Raw genomic sequence first — 17,652 nt, forward strand, 5'->3', positions numbered from 1 at the left:
TCCTTGTGTTCTAGGTACTGGCTATATCTTCTCACTTTCTGAATTTCAGCCAACTGCCAAAGACTATTCTTTTTTTTTTTTTTTTCAAGCCTTCAAAGTAGTAGATAGTGCTTCTGAATGCCAGTCTTGGGTCCATGGAACAGATGCAGTTCCCAAATGTCTTGGGAGCCAAGAGTGCTTGGCATTCACAGGTACCAAGTGATCACTCCCTCAATTCTTATATCAGCTGTTTCTCATAGAGACTTGACAGGTTTCACACTGGAAAAGCCGCGCCTACACAGGGCAGTAAACTAACTTATCATGCTGTAAAGTAATATTCTATGCTCCATTAACTACAATGCTCACATGGTGAGAATTATTAACTAGAGTGACATTTATTCAAAAGAACCCTGGGAACCCTGCTCACATGAAATGATGGGAAGTAGAGAAAAGGCCAAGGTAGGGAATACTGTGGATAATTGTTGCTTCTTTGAAATGTTGCCAAGGACAAGCCCCAGGGTGCATATCAGATTTCAATTAAGATTGAATTAATACTGTTTTCTTTTGTCCCAACTGTGGGTGGGATTATTTGCATATTTTGAGCCTGAGCTCATAGATTCTACTCCACTCTACCGAGGGGTTTATGGATAAAAGCAGGTCATTCTTGTCACATATTTTTGACAGTAAAAATATAAAAACTAATAGAATTTGATCCATTGTTCTGTTAATTTTTCGGTGTTGGTAAAGAAAGCAGCAACTCAAGAGTACTGTGTTAGTTCTGTTTAGCAAAGGAGAAACTCTTACCACATCACAGTTCCACAACACAAAGTAGGTGTTAGTGTTAGGTCTACCAGAAGCATCTCTACTCATGGAGCCTGGATGACACAGCATCAGTGATGCCCACTGGCAAGGGAACACAGTCTGTGGGACCTCATGCCACATGTCCTCCCCAATTCTTGTCTTCTCAGGTACTGTGGCTCCTACATGGATCATGAGACCATTTTCCGAGTGCCCAGCCCCTTGGTTCACATCCAGCTCCAGTGTAGTTCCAGACTTTCAGACAAGCCTCTTTTAGTAGAATATGGCAGCTACAATATCAGTCAACGTAAGTTTGGAATCACTTCAGAAAACCTATGAGACCTTGATGACTAAGCAAGGCTAATCCTCCTTTACTTCAGGCCTTGAGAATTTAAGGAAGTAATACTGCCTCATTTTTGTTATTTGCTATTATATGTGTATCTTTTAAAATAGGCAAGTAGTATATACTACAAAATAATAAAATGCACATCAAATTATATATTAGTGATATATTTTAAATTATAGAAAAAACAACCTTTTGATATTACTGACTTAGAGTTGAAATGCAATTTTTCATATGACTTCTAAAATATAGAAAAAGCCCATATTTTGTTCTTTCTTTCTTTCTTTCTTTCTTTCTTTCTTTTCTTTTTTTTTTTTTAGGGGGCGTTGAGACAGGATTTCTCTGTGGCTTTGGAGGCTGTCCTGTCCAGGCTGGTCTTGAACTCACAGAGATCCACCTGCCTCTGCCTCTGCCTCCCGAATGCTGGGATTAAAGGTGTGTGCCACCACCGCCCGGTTTTGCTCTTTCTTTCTTGATTTCCTTCCCTCATCCTCCTTTCTTATTTTTTTTCCTTTGAAACAAATTCTATCTGTGTAACCCTGGCTAGCCTATGTAGACCACGCTGGTGTTGAACTTGTAGCAATCCTCTTGCTTTGGCCTCCACAGTATTGGGATTACGGTATGTGACACCATACTCATCTTGATGTTTTTTGTGCTAGCGATAACTCCTTGTGATCATAGTGTTTATATCAATATGCAATGGATCTGTGAGTGGCATTTTGTATTCTCTTTGGGGGACTGGGGAGAGCTTGTTGGTTGAGGTGACTCATAGTTCAACTTTCAGAAAGTTGAAATTTGTATAAGAAACCACAGAACATAACCAGGAAGTGGTCTTAGGAAAGGAGACATTTGGCAGATGTCGTTGAAGCTGCAGAGTGTAGATAATGGCTGTAGATATTTTAGACCCTTTTGAAAGTGACAAAAGTGACACAGTGGAGATTCCACGAGGGTATGGTGTGAGTAGAAGCTTCTTTGTACCTTGTTCTACTCTGCCAACTCTAGACACACCTGCTTCTGTGCTGCATTCTGATATTTAGTGTTTGAATTTCCGGTGGGGACACAGGAGAAGCAAAGCATCTTAATTGCTTATGGTTTCACATACCCTGATGATGGACTAGCACACCCATCCACTCTTCCCACCGCCACTGGGATGGTAGCTGGCCTGACATGTTCGCCTCTGTTCTTTCACACAACAGGAGAAAAGATTTATTATTTTGTTATACTCATCCGTAAGTTCAGGCTCAATGGTTTGATCTCTGATGAGTAGCCTGGTTAAGTTGGTAGGAACAATGGGCTGTGAGAGAGGAGGCAGGAGCTCTAGGCTTTGAGAGCAGATACTGGTCTTACTATGTTAACCTTTTGTAGCATTAATTTGCTTTTATTCTTTGCTTATTGAAATTATGCATTAAAAATTACCCATAGTCTTGGTTGGATGGAGAAATTTTATCATTGCTTCCGTTTTTCTACCAAATCCCTAACCAACTGATATGATACTTCATAATTCTTTGCTAAGGTATAAGGTAGTCTGATGAATTTTAGGAGCCCAGTCAAGATTTTCTGTTTCTTTTCTCATTCATTCATTATTTATTTATTTATTTATTTATTTATTTATTTATTTATTTATTGTTGCCTATAGCTTGTCCTGCTGGATCTTTTAGATGCTCCTCCGGTTTGTGCATCCCTGAGGCCCAGCGCTGTGATGGAGTAAATGACTGTTTCGATGAAAGTGATGAACTTTTCTGTGGTAGGTGTAATATGACCCCATTATGAAAAGTTTCTTGGAATCTTTGCTGTTGAAGTCTCTGTAGTTGCTGTAGGTCACTAGATATCACAAAACTCAATGGCTTAATAAGCCCAATCATTTTTTCTTGATCATGCATTCATGGGTTGCATAGGCTCAAAATTGGAGCCATAATATACAATCAAAAGACTGGAAAGGTTAAAAAAAAGAAAGAAAAATACCAAGCAGAGCAATAGGAGAAAAAAAGTCTACACAAATGCTACTGAGTTTGTTTTGTGTTGGCCATCTACTGCTTGGCATGGAGCCAGCTCTTACATGTAGTTAATGTACTTGAGAATCCATTGGAGAAAAATAATTTTTCCTTTGCAAGCAGAGGTCATTTGGAGATAGCTTCTTGGTTAGCTCATATCCTTCCCCGTCTGGGATCCAGTCTGCCTTGAACCTGTGGAGGCCATGTGCTTGCTGCCACAGTCTCTGTGAGTTCATTTGTGCACCAGTCCCATTGTCTGAAGACACTGCTTCCTTAGAGTCCTCTGGCTCTCACAGTCTTTCTGCCTCCACTTCCACAGATACAGTGATGTCAATGCTGGTAGTGACTGAGGGATGAGTACAGGATAGTCCTAGTCTAAATAGAGAGATTATATCTTGATTTTTCATTGTTATTTGCAACCTACTTCTGAATTTATTTCTAGTTTCAGGGAACAATATTTAGAAGATAATTTACCAGACAATGTGAAGTTTTGGCAACATTTTTTCAGTGTTTAAATACTCTTATAACAGTAATGGTGTATGGTTTTTCCATGTCTTTGGACAGACATTACACTTATTATACTACAACTGTATACAATTATGTTCATAAAAATAACCCGTGCCTCTACAGTGTGTTTTTGTGTGTGTGTGTGTGTGTGTGTGTGTGTGTGTGTGTGTGTGTGTATGTGTACTGGGATCGTGCCTAGTGCCTTTCATGTGGTAAGTAAGTTCTCTATCACTGAATTACATCCCTAACTCCTTTGTACACATTTTAAATTCAAAAATCTTCTTAGTTTATGACCTATTAGCAGTCTAAATCTATAAAATATTTTAATTCTGCTCCTTCCTTCCTTCCTTCTTTCTTTTTTCTCTCTTCCTTTTTCTTTTCTTTCCTTTCCTTTCCTTTTCTTTTCTTTCTTTCTTTTTTTGAGACAGGGTTTCCAGGCTAGCCTTGAACTCACAAGACTTCCACCTGACCTCCTGAGAGCTGGGGTAAAGACATACACCGACACAACCTGGCTTCTATTTCTTAAGAAAATAAATACTGGCAATTTTTGTGGTTGAAGGTTCCTTTTCTTCCTTACTGTTCTTTGCTCTGATGCTCCAGCTGAAAGCCATTGCTATTACTTTATAAGGACTAATGCTTTCTTATTATGTTTTGCGGCATCAGTTTTTAAGCTATCCTACAGATGTCAGCTAGGCACTGTTGGAGACAACCATTTCAAGGCAACAATAAACTTCTCTCACCCCCTCAGGGGATTTAAGATGAGAAGCACCCTGGTCACCCAGGCAAGGAAGTAAAACCGCTAAATTTCATAATCCAGAAATCACCGAGAAAACATGCCCTTCTAAAGGTGCTTGCTGGTACACTATGCCTGCCATGACTGTGACGGTAATTCAAGAAGTATGTCAAAGAGGAGTCAGTGGTGTTTAGGTTATAGATGCATTAGAATCAAACAATTTTCAAGTGGTTTCACATGTGGACCACAAGTCTGATATCCTTTAAGATCTGACATTTGTTAACTTATTCACCAAACTTTTTGTGAACACCTCTTATTTTTGGTCAGGGACCCAAGGTAAAGAGATGAGACAAAATCTCCCATTTCAGCCAATTGGACCTTCTTTGGGAGGGTAGGCAAGTTCAACTCAAATAAATGCTAATGAGAAGTTGTTTTCTTAGACAAGGGCTACTTATACCAGGCTTGGTGGAACACATCTTTAATCCCATCACTCAGGAGGCAGAGGCAGGTGGATCTCTTTGATTTCAGGGGTCATCCTGGTCTGCGTGGTGAGTTCCAGGTTAGTTAGGGTTACTCAGTGAAATCTTGTCTCAAAAGTAAAACAAAGTATGGTTATTTATGATGCAACAAGTTAAAGTTACTTAAATTACTTGATTTAAACACACTTACCTCATAGCAAAACCAAGATCTGACAAACCCTTATACAAGGAGTTATATCAAAGTAAGGAGTTATACTAAACATCTGGTTTTTTCCAGGGATAGGTCATTTCAAGAAAACATACTCTATTTCCCTATTGTATTTGCCATGTTAAGGTTCATAGAGGGACACTATTGGTCATCAGAAAGTCCAGATGATGTTCTTTGTTCATGACTTTTCTGTCTCCCACCACAGTGACTGCTAAACCTGCCTGCAATGCCAGTATCTTCCGGCAGCGTGGCCCCCTGGTCTGTGATGGCTTCTGGGACTGTGAGGACGGCCAGGATGAGCAGAACTGCACTAGGAGTGAGAAGGACACACAGGACTCTGTCTGGTCTTTCTCAATGAACCAAACAGCTCTGGTGTATTCAGAACCTCAGTGAACCAAACAGCTCTGGTGTATTCAGAGAGATCACTGTGCCCCAGTTTCCCCCGGCTGTTCTCAGTTTTAGCCCTGGTATCTCTTGTTCTAAGAATCCTACCCATTGAAGAAAACAATGACATACCTGCTCACAGTAGGTGGGGTGGATTTAGATGTGCTCATGTGCAAATATTCCCACATTTTTGTGGTTATACTTGCTTTTCATGCTGGCTGTAGGTTAGCCAATGAAGGTCTGTGATAGAGGAGCCAGTCAGACACTGTGAGGACTGCCACAGAAAGTGAATCTTATAGGTTGTGAACAAACGCATTGTGATTCAGACCATCTCGCCCTTATTTCCCCCCTAACAACCTAAAAGGACTGCTTGTGGTGTGCTATGACATTTTTTTTCCTTCTTGGAGAGTAAGACTAGGCAATAGCTAAGAGGTCATGACCCAAGGCCATTGATACGGCCAACTTTTTTTTTTACCTTGTGTTCACCATGATATGGAGAGGCAGCTGGAATGAATCTCAGCTGTGTGCTATTTGCCTGCCTTCCAATGGACATGCTTAAATGAAGGGAAAGGTCCCTGTCGGGGTGGCCCCACTTTCCTCCGCCAGCTTTTTCCAAAGCAGAAAATAGCCATGCTGTGTCTGACACCGCTTTTTGCAGAGTTCCACGTCATTCCCTCAAATCTGTTTCTGACCACAAACAGCAACAACAAAAACCAAAACGGTTTCTTCTTTTGGCTCATTTTTAGGCATCCCATGCACCAAGAGGACCTTTAAATGTGGCAATGACATATGCTTCCAGAAACAAAATGCGCAATGTGATGGGGTAGTGGATTGTCCAGACGGAAGTGACGAAGAAGGCTGCGGTGCGTAGAAAGGGCTTGCGTTGATTCCTGCATTTCCTCTTCCTTTATCCACTGTCCACTTTCATCGCTTCAGAGTACCATTCCTCATACAGAGGTTGCTATGGATCTAGGAAGTAACAATACTTACTGGTGAACTGAATCTGACATTGTTCCAAAGAAATCAAAGCCCCGAGGTTTGTTCCATCTTCCTTCTTGATAATAGAGGATGTTTTCTAATATTTCCAATCAAGGAAAAAATTACCTGTGTGTAAAGCAGTGAAGCCTGGTAGATGACTTTTAGTAAGATGGGACTCTGTAAAAAACAACACCAGGATTCTTTATGCCGTATGTTCTCCTTAGTAATGTGATCTTTAATTAATCATGGGGCAACAGGTAATCATGCTACATCCTTATCAGTATGTAAGGATGCCATTTACACCAGAGAGCAATGGCACTGATAACGAAGTTTTTAATAGATGGCCACATCTTAGACTTACAAATTCTCTTCTAAATTAGCACAACTTCAAAGTCATTATCAATTATTTTATGTTTGGAACTTCCTGTTTCTTTTCCACATAGTAACACCACGAACTGCTGTTTACGTCAGCTGCTACGACCAGGCCTCCTCCCTCACCATGCATCAGTGCGTAGATGCCAAGTCAGGGCATGCTCTCAGAAGCAAACGGGTGGTGCTGTGTTGGTGCTGGTTCCAGATAGACCAATAGATTTCCTCTCTGCTAGATAAGCAGGAGGTTTCCAACTGACGACTTGATGAGTCAGTTCCCAACTCGGCCATAGATGTGATTGAATTTCCGGTTCTCTGTGTGTGTTTCAGTTATATGACCCTTCCCCTCCTTTCAGTTATATGACCCTTCCTCTCCCAAAGGCTGTAGCAGAAGTTCTTCCTCCCTCCACCGCATCGTTGGGGGTTATGACTCCCAAGAGGGGACCTGGCCATGGCAGGTGAGCCTCCACTTTGTTGGATCGGCCTACTGTGGTGCCTCAGTCATCTCCAGGGAGTGGCTTCTCTCTGCAGCCCATTGTTTCCATGGAAACAGGTAGAGCATCCCAATCGTCACCCTCAAAACTATACATCTGACCTCTGGTTTGGGGAAAAAACTTCCTGGTGGAAATGATCAATTTAGTTGGGCTCTTTTATGTCTTTGGGTGGGGGTAACCAGTTGTATGCCATTTATGTTTTTAGGTATCATTGACATAAAGAAAAAGAACACAAAGGAAGCACCAAGGCTGGACATGCTTTCATTAGGCTGAGGAAAATGCTACTGGCTTTCAAACCATAGGGGCAAACCTAAGTCTGTGTCTGGAATGTAGAGGAGGGCAGTATTTGCTGGAGAGCCGGGATCTCTTCTGGATGATGCAGGGATACCAAAAGTCAGGACTGTCATCAGAAGGGCTCTGTTTGCTTTTGCCAATGGGGATATTTTGGGACAGATTCTTCTTTAATAAGGGTGAAAACAAAACTTAATACAATAAAACCTCACATAAAACTTATACCTAGGGGCTGGAGAGATGGCTCAGCAGTTAGGGACACTGGCTGTTCTTCCAGAGGACCTGGGCTCATTTCCCAGCACCCATGTGGCTTACAGCTGTCTGTAACTCCAGTTCCAGGGCATCTGGCACCCTCACACAGGCATACATGCAGCCAAAACACCAATGCACATAAAAATAAGTAAATCTAAAAACAAAAAAACCCATCCTCAAAAGACAACCCCCCCCCCTTAAACCTAGCTGAGATCTGCTGGATCTTAGGTAAAACCAAACATCAATTAATCTAAAATTTTAGAGTATTACAGTGAAGTTACACCATTTGAGTCTTTGCTTTTCCTGGAGCTTACAGGATTCATGTTAATTACTAAAGTAGCTTCATCAAAAAGTGAAATAACTGCTCCAAATATGTTAACCTTAGAGTCTTTGGATCTCCGGTATACTCAGATGTCTCCTCAGCAGATTAATGCATGCATTCTGTGGATCTTGTCCTTAGCTCTCTTCCACAGTGTCCATGTTCTCTGCACCCCTAATTCTCCCTGACTGCTACATTGATTCTGTGGGAGACTAAACCTTATGATGGAGCTCCATTTCTCAGGTGAATTGGCCAAGGCCTAGTAAGCACTACACTGATCTGTAAAAATTCTGATAGCTTGCAGAATTAAGTATTTAATTAAGAATTAAGTATTACCTTAATGCTTTGAGGCTTACAGCACTTCAATGGCTAATCTGTTGATAGTCATTTTATTTGACTTTGGTAAAAGGGCCCCCAAACAATACCTTACTGTCCTTGTGTGTCTATAACAGCGTAAGTAAAGGAATATAACAAATTAATTGTAGCTACCTGCATTTTTGATCTGTGTGTGGTTCATGAGACATCAGAGGGCAAGAAATATTTGAGGTATTTCTTCAAGATACCAATGAGCGAATTCTCTGGAACGCCACTGTAACTTGCTACTACTCCAATAGGTTATTCCATTGCTGTGTATAGCAAGAAGACAAGGGAGGCTGTGGTTCTTGCTATGTCCTTGAATAGAACCAGGAGTTAAGACAGGGCCTGGCAGTAAGACCCTCATTTTCCAATCTCCATGGCTCTGTAAGTACTTGCTTCCAAACAATTTGCTAACTCTCTTTCATTCCTTTTCTGCCAGGCTGTCTGACCCCACTCCATGGACTGCACACCTTGGGATGTATGTACAGGGGAATGCCAAGTTCGTGTCTCCAGTGAGAAGGATTGTCGTCCACGAATACTATAACAGTCAAACCTTTGACTATGATATTGCTTTGCTACAGCTCAGTATAGCCTGGCCTGAGACCCTGAAACAACTCATTCAGCCAATATGTATTCCCCCCGCTGGCCAGAAAGTGCGCGGTGGGGAGAAGTGCTGGGTGACTGGATGGGGGCGAAGGCATGAAACAGGTGTGTATGAGTGAAGGGTCATGCCCCTGCCCTGCAAAGGAAAGACGTCCGTGCTGACTTAGAGATGATTTGAATATACCATCTCAGTGAAGGGGGTTTATTATCAGTGTTTTGTGATTTTTTTTTTCACCTGCCCTAAAACAAGCAGGACTCAATTGATAGCGGGAGAGAGGAATTGTCAGTATGGGCCCTTCTCAAACTCTGGTGGTAGGCACCCCAATATAGGAAAGCCTAAGCACCTCACTATTGGAAAGCAATTCATTTTTATTTTTAGGCTTCCTTTTCGTCTAAAGAAGTGATTCATTTTGTAAATGAGACACCACACATGCGAATACCTTACAGTGTCGACCGTGACAACTGTCTGGATAGAAGGTTATGTAAATGTGTGTCACACTAGGACTATTGACCAAGGGATGGGAGTGAGAAAGAAATCCAGCCAGGACACACCTCAGACTACAAATTCTGACCCAGGCATCAAGGCATCCTAGAATCACTCCACCCAGTGGGAATTGCTTTTTGCAATTCCTTCATATACCCGGAAAAGGATTTTTTTTTTTTTGTATGTATGTAAAGGTCAGGCTGTATGCTTGGGAAGCCTCTCTATCCAACTTGCCCAGGTTTCCCATGCCTCATGATTTGTAGCTGAATTTACAGCAAGGGAGAGAATGCAAAGCTGTTTGAGTGTTTCCCTGTAGGGTTAGTACCCATCTATTGCTCCTGGAATCTCAGATCCCTTTGATGCTTTTCCAAGGGGAAACGGCAGATACAGTTCATGTAACTTTGCACTTTACTCCACAGCTTTGGTGTGATACTCTAAAGATCCACTATGGTGCTTTCTCAGAGTCTCACCACCCTTATGAACTTATAGAAGTAATGACATTCACCACCAAATACAGTTTGCTGAGGTCTAAGAATCCCAAGGAGGGACAGATGGCAGCTGTTTGCACACTTACAACTCTGCTTGTATCTTATTGTGCCTGGTGATTTTATTATCTTGTCTTAGTTTGCTTTTCCATTGCTGTGAGAAACACTATGACCAAAAGCAACTTGAGGAGGAAATGGTTTATTTCACTGCAATTGTCTACAGTCCACCATGAAGAGAAGTCAGAGCAAGACCTCAAGGCAGGTTCCTGGAGGCAGAAACTGAATCAGAGACAATAGAGGACTGAGGCTTATTGACTTGCTGCTCAAGCTTATATTAACTGCCTTCCTCATACCTCCCAGGACCACCTGCCCAGGGATGATATTTCCCACAGTATCTGAGCCCTCTCCCATCAATCATGAATTAAGAAAATGCCCCACAAGCTTGCCTGCAGATCAATCTGATGGGGGTATTTTCTCCATGGAGATTCTCTGTCTGCAGATGTCTCCAGCTTTTCTCGAGTTGATAAACAAGCCTAACCAACACTTTCATCATCTATCACTACAGCAAGAGAATACCCAACTCACTCGAGACACTTTCTTGAAGAGCATGAGTGTATATGTATGTTTTTTTGGCTCATTATAGCCAGGCAAGTTAGAAAGGAAGATGCCATAGAAAAAAAAAGTCAGTTTTAATGGATCCTTGGAGATTCCCATACATCAGTTATGTGTCTCCTTTTGAGGAGCCCTCCTGGACTGAAAACACTGGTACTAGCAGTTGCTGGTTAACAGGCCCACAGGACGTAGTGGCACAGTAGCTCAGTGGATATATGGTGAAGCCAAACCTTTGGCTGTGTCCTGATGTTACTTTCTGGTTGTGTACCATTGGGCAAGGCTTTAATTTTACAAGGCCTCATTTCTTTGGAAGCAAAATGGGGCTAATAGAATTCACTTTAAGAGAATCACTCTGAGTCTGAAAGGAGATAATCTGAGCCGATTGCTCAAGTGAAACCTGGAGGAAGTGTAATCCTTACCATCACCATGAAATCTATCCCCAATGTGCCTTGCAGATAAAAAGGGCTCCTCGGTTTTGCAGCAAGCAGAGGTAGAGCTCATAGATCAAACCATCTGTGTTTCCACCTACGGAATCATCACTTCCCGGATGCTCTGTGCAGGGGTTATGTCCGGCAAGAGTGATGCCTGCAAAGTAAGTCTTCCTCCTTCATGTCACTAACATGTTGTGCTTTCCATAAATGCATTCATATTTCATGTACACAATCCTGGGACTATCTAGGGCAGTCCTTGTCCTTCCTCCATCTGAACTGCCCAAACACTAATTATGATTCAGTTGCCTAAGACTAGGGAAACATGGAGAAAGAATGGGTTTAAAAATTACCATCCACTTATGAGTGAGTACATACCATATTGTGCATCTCTGTCTGGGTTACCTCACTCAGGATGATTTTTTTCTAGTTTCATCCATTTGCCTTCAAATTTCCTGCTGTCTTTGTTTTTAACAGCTGAGTATTACTCCATTGTGTAAATGCACCACATTTTTTTTTTAATCCATCCTTTGGCTGAGGGATATCTAGGTTGTTTCTAGGTTCTGGCTATTACAAATAAAGTTGAGCAAGTGTCCTTGTGGTATGATTGAGCATTCTTTGGGTATATGCCCAAGAGGGGTCTTGCGGTAGATTGATTCCCAGTTTTCTGGGAAACTGCCACACTGACTTCCAAAGTGGCTATACAAGTTTGTACTCCCACTGCAATGGATGAGTTTTCCCTTTGCTCCACATCCTCTCCAGCATGAGCTGTAGCTTGGTCCTCGTGGGACTCCTAATGGTGGGAACAGGGTCTGTTTTCAGCTCTTTAACTGGCTCTTGGGACTCTTCTCATACTGGATCACTTTGCCAGTCTTCTTATTGTTTTATTTTTTTCAAGTCTTTTTTTTTTTTTTGACTTTTTTTATTTGAATTACAAACAAGATTGAATTACATGACAATCCCAGTTCCCTTCTCCCTCCCTTCCTTAATACATGGAGGAGGTGCTTAGTCTCACTGCAATTTGATGAGTCATGTTTTGTTGATACTCATGGGAGACCTGCCTAATCCGAACTGGAAGAGGAATGGATTTGGGGGGTGGGTGGGAACAGAGTGGGGGTAGGGAGAAGAGACTGGGAAGAAGGGAAGGTGGAGAAACTGGGGTAGGATGTAAAATAGATAAATAAATTTATTTAAAAAATAAAATATATGGAAAAAAATTGTGTTCACACATAGACACACATAGAATGCTTCATCATTCTTACTTGTTCCATCAGCAACAAACTACGGGGTTCATTTACCTGTTACTCTAATGCTTAGTCTGGGGATGGGAAGAGGAAGGAGGCCAAGACAGAGCACACTCGTGTAGGCTTCACGGTTGCCCTGGGAATGAAACGGATAGCTGTAGGTTACATTCTGGGGACATTACCCTGAGCTTTTCATTTCAATCTGTGCAGATCCCTCCATGATCTACACTGAGCAAATAGATGATTTGGAGCATAAGGAGGAGTGGGGGGGGGTCTTTCCCACATCTTTCCAACTTTAGTTGTAATGCCAGTGCCTTATCTTATTATAAAGATGACTTCCATCTTCTGAGATTTTATTTAGTAGCAAGCTTGGGGCAAGGTCCTATATATAAATTCATTCATATCATTCTTTTAGCCTTATTCTATAGCACAGAGTAAATATAGTCCCCCCTCCCCCAAGTTGTACAGCCAGTAGGTGTGAGAGTCTGGGTGGGATGCAAACCCTTTCCTTTCTCAATACCAATGTCAGTATACTTTAGGAGCTTATTGTGGCTGGCCAGCTACACAGCTGTGCTCTACACAAGCACAAAGTTTTGGGCATTAAATTAGACTTATAGAGCCAGCAATAATAATAAAGACCTGGCTTCCCTACTAGTCAGAACCTACAGCACTTTCTTACCTTCACATCTAAGCTGTAATTTTACCTACCCTCCAAATTAGAAACACAAAAAACCCCGATATTAGACCTAAAGAGCCCTGCTATAGGGATTGGTTAAATCTTAAATTATTACAGCATTTGCTCGGTGGAGCTGAGATGTCAGAGGCATTCTCAGATAGAAACAGTTGGCAGCCAACAGCTCTTGGGATTGCTTCAGTGGACCTGGTTGACCATGTCTTTTCTTCTTTCACCTTGGGTCAATGAACCAGCTGCTGAAGCTGAATGGTCCACAAATGGAAGTCAGTCTTCCGAGATAACCATGATGTTTTTATGATGGTGAAATGAACCCAGACACTGCTGGGCATATAGCCAACACTAATTAGATAGCCCCTGCTATTGCTACTTTTTTCTTTTTTCTTTTTTCTTTTCTTTCCTTTTTTTTTTTTTTTTTTTTTTTTTTTGCAGCTGCAATGACTACTAGTAGTTAATTCTTTGAGGATTTGTGAGAATTGTTTTCTCTTGCATAGTGGGTCACATAAGCAAAACTATTTCAGAACAAACACAAAGTATTAGACACATAAATGATGGACTTGGTGCTCAGGAGACACATGCCCTCATGCTTACATTATCTTACATTATCTTTTTGTGTAGGGAGACTCAGGGGGACCCTTGTCTTGTCGAAGAAAGAGTGATGGAAGATGGATTCTGACTGGCATTGTTAGCTGGGGACATGGATGTGGAAGACCAAATTTTCCTGGTGTTTACACAAGGGTGTCAAATTTTGTTCCCTGGATTCATAAGTATGTTCCTTCTCTTTTGTAACTGCACCAGTTGATTTTTTTAAACTGTGACTTACATGATAGATTCTTGAAAAAAGTGTAAATATTATCAATAAATTTAATCATTTTTTTTCAACTGGAAATGTCAGATTGAGGATATCTGATGTACATTGCAAGGTAGACAAACTAATATGTATTCTATAAAAATTCCCCAAGGGTATAATGATATTCATTCTAAGGTAGCAAAATGTTATTGACTCATGGATGGAAGAAAACTAAAGTAATGTCACAAACCAAACTTGTAAAATAAAATGGGAATTAAGATAGGTGTCCTTCCTACATGTTCCAATGCAGGTAGAGATGCTTGCAAACATGCTACACAGCTAAGAAATTTCAGGGAAGCCATACCTGACTGTTAGCATTCTCACAAAACTCAGTGCACAAAGAAATGGTATTTCACAAACAGACATAAAGCAAAATTCGGTAATTGGTGAAGGAGGAAAGTGTTGCTTTCCAGTCCAATTTGTTCTCCCCACATCATGTTAGACCTTGGCTGCCAAGGGGCATGCTGTACACAGAGAAACTGATCCACCTCTACACAAATGGAAGCACGGATCCACCCACACACAGAACTAGGGGTTTGCAGTCTTTACTAAAGTGATAGAAAGCAGTACGGTAAGAGAAGAACTGAGGTGGGGCGGGGGGTGGGGGCCGGGCGTGATGGCGCATGCCTTTAATCCCAGCACTTGGGAGGCAGAGGCAGGTGGATCTCTGTGAGTGAGACCAGCCTGGTCTACAAAGAGCGAGTGCTAGGATAGGCTCCAAAGCCACAGAGAAACCCTGTCTCGAAAAACCAAAACCAGAGAGAGAGAGAGAGAGAGAGAGAGAGAGAGAGAGAGAGAGAGAGGAGAGAGAGAGGGGGGGGACTGAGGCACACCTGTGGGATACTTGATCTTGATAAATGTGACCAACAGTGAAAGGCAGGAGGCATTTTTGTGAGTTTTCTGAAAGTCAACCTTTTTCAGTATGTTGTCTCCTGGCCTTTGGTTGTTTTTGTAAAACTTAAATTGTCAAGTTTTTCTTCCATTTTCAAAGCTTTGTAATGTTTGAATAGCTGTAAATCTCCAGTACCCACTCAACATATTCCAGTTCTTAATTTAGTTTAATTTAGAGAGTTTCTCACTACTACATCTTAGAATAGTTTCATTGTCAGAGTCCAGAGTTAGCCATAGCACCAAACAAATAAAATGGAAGAATAAAGAATATTATTTATTTTCTCTGAAACAAAGTCATAGATGAAATAACAATATTTTTTCTTTTTTATTTAAATTCTTTAATTACTACTCATATTTACATATCCATCCCCCTATTTCCTCTCCCTCCCAACCTCCCAGGTTCCCCACCAACCTCCCCTAACACACCCCCCAACTCCTCCCCAGGGATAGTGAGGCCCTCCACCAGGGACCTTCAAAGTCTGTCATATCGTTTGGGGGAGCGCCTACGCCCTCCTTGCTGTATCTGGGCTGCAATGGTATCCCTCCATAGGAAATGGGATCCCAAAGTCCATTTGTGCTCTAGGGTTGAAGACTGGCTCCATTGTTAGAGGTCCCATAGACTGTCTTGGTCTCCTAGCTGGCAATGACATTCAGAGAGCTTGGTTTGGTCCAATGCTGTTTCCCCAGCTTTATGACTAGGGTCTCCATGCAATCAGTAGGTCAGGTCCACTGTTTCTGCAGGTCTCTCCAGCCCCGTCTTGGCTCCTTGGTTCATCCATCCTCCCTCTCCACAACTGAATTCCAGTAGTATGGTTCAGTGCTTAGCTGCGGGTGTCTGTTTCTGCTTCGAACAGCAACTGGATGAAGGATGAACTCTCTCTGCCCCTGGGCTCCCACTTTAGTCAGGGGTTCTTGTCCCCATACTCTTCTTCGAGGGACTATGCAATCTTCTCTTGGGGTCCTCCTTGTTTCCTAGCTCCTCTGGCAGTGTGAATTGTAGACTAATGCTCTATGTTGAAAAATCAAAAATAAGTGAGTACATACCATATTTATCTTTTTGTGACTTGATTACCTGACTCAGGATGGTTTCTTCTAGTTCCATCCATTTGCCTGCGAATTTCAAGATTCCATTGTTCTTTTCCGCTGAGTAGTACTACATTGTATAAATGTACCGTATTTTCTCTATCCATTCTTCAGTTGAGGGGCATCTAGGTTGTTTCCAGGTTCTGGCTATTATAAATAATGCTGCTATGAACATAGTTGAACATATGTCCTTATTGTATGAGTGTGCATTCTTTGGGTATATGCCCAAGAGAGGAATTGCTGGATCTTGAGGTAGATTAATTCCCATTTTCCTGTGAAACCACCATACTGATTTCCAAAGTGGTTGTACAAGTTTGCACTCCCACCAGCAATGGAGGAGAGTTTTTCTTTCTCCACATCCTCTCCAGCATAGACTGTCTTTGGTGTTATTGATTTTAGCCATTCTGACAGGAGTAACATGGTATCTCAGAGTGGTTTTGAGTTGCATTTCCCGAAACAACAATATTATTATTAAATAGGGCACAGGATACTGCATAGAACTGCAGAGAAAATTCAAAAGTGAAAGGAGAGAGAGCAGGAAGTGTTACTTTCCAAATTAGAAAAGAATGATTGAGAAATTCTGACTACCCTGAGAAAATTATATTTCTAGCTCACACTAAAAGACTTTCCTTGGAATTAAGGATAAACACCACAATAATAGCATCTCTCTGGTGCCTGGGGATGTAACCCAGGGTAGATCATTTACCTGGGATGGACCCCAGTACTGTAAAGAAAAGATACATTTCTAGTTAGGTTTCTAAGATTTCTGGAGTCCCCAGATTTGGTCTTAGTAACTGTGTATGTCCCGGAAAGGGAATGAGGGACTGCAGTGGTTTTGAACAGAAGGTTGAGAGATAACGTCTTCAGACCAACACCCAGCCCACACTTTGCTTTGCAAACATAATTCCAGGCTCACTAATCCAGTTCTAAGCTATGCATAGGGTGTGGAGGGCACTGTGTGTTTGCCTGTACTTACCCACACAAGTGCTGCGCTTTCTCCTAAGGTGGGTGTTTAGGGCCCCTCCTCTCAAAGATAAACAATAATGAGTCAATCGGTTACCTTTATTAGTTCTTGCTTCTGCCAGTCACTGTCTTCTGTCCTGAGTAACACTCTGTGGGTGGAGAACTGACACATCGTCGCTGACTTCCCAAATAGGCTGTCCTAACTGCTATCAGTGACACGGATACTGTCCCTATGCCTGAAGCAGCTTTCAAAGGGAATTATGCGGCTGTGTATCATTCATATTCGGGTGCTCATAACCCAGCAGGCTGCCCTGCACACAGAAGATTATTCATAGCTGATCGGTGATTCGGTAGATGAACACCCTCGCTAGACAGTGAGTACTGGGGTAAACCTCGCAACGCATCACACTGGTCAGGGAGAAGGCAGACTGAGAGCTGGATCCCGCAGCCCAGCCTCTCCCTTCCTTGCCACAGTCCAGTTTGCAATCAGGCTACTTGAGGCGGTCTGGGTCTTCATCCACAGGGAAAGGCATTGCAGGCAGCAAGCTGAACAAACCAGAAAAACAGCCCTCCTCTGCTCTGGAGCCCAAAACAGGAGGGTCCCACCCGCATCTACCTTTCCGGAGTAAGGTCAGCTCTCCGAGGCCAAATCGCCTCTACTCCGTGGCTTCGCCCCTCCCCTTCAGGCCAGCTGCCACAGGTATATCCGGCGCCGCCCGAGGTCTACCTGCCACGCCGGGTGGGTGGAGTGTGAGCTGAGTCGGACTCTCAGTGTCCTGGACTCTGCACCTTAGGTGCCTGGGTCTTGCCTGTCGGCAGAGCCTCTGTCCTCTGCC

General features: G+C 42.3%; 1 protein-coding gene across 2 annotated transcripts in view; it reads left to right on the plus strand.

Moving 5' to 3' along the window:
* Tmprss7 (transmembrane serine protease 7) overlaps positions 1–14,022 on the plus strand; it is a 40,218-nt gene extending 26,196 nt beyond the window's left edge. For both annotated transcript variants that reach the window (XM_027412587.2, XM_035444640.1), the window contains 8 exons: positions 948–1,084; positions 2,757–2,864; positions 5,244–5,354; positions 6,169–6,285; positions 7,151–7,322; positions 8,922–9,190; positions 11,122–11,258; positions 13,648–14,022. In XM_027412587.2, coding sequence (XP_027268388.2) covers positions 948–1,084; positions 2,757–2,864; positions 5,244–5,354; positions 6,169–6,285; positions 7,151–7,322; positions 8,922–9,190; positions 11,122–11,258; positions 13,648–13,818 — 1,222 coding nt within the window. In that variant the 3' untranslated portion in view covers positions 13,819–14,022. The remainder of the gene's footprint in view (positions 1–947; positions 1,085–2,756; positions 2,865–5,243; positions 5,355–6,168; positions 6,286–7,150; positions 7,323–8,921; positions 9,191–11,121; positions 11,259–13,647) is intronic.
* The last annotated feature ends 3,630 nt before the right edge of the window (positions 14,023–17,652 follow it).

The sequence above is a fragment of the Cricetulus griseus genome, chromosome 4, assembly GCF_003668045.3.
Source record: "Cricetulus griseus strain 17A/GY chromosome 4, alternate assembly CriGri-PICRH-1.0, whole genome shotgun sequence".
Lineage (NCBI taxonomy): Eukaryota > Metazoa > Chordata > Mammalia > Rodentia > Cricetidae > Cricetulus > Cricetulus griseus.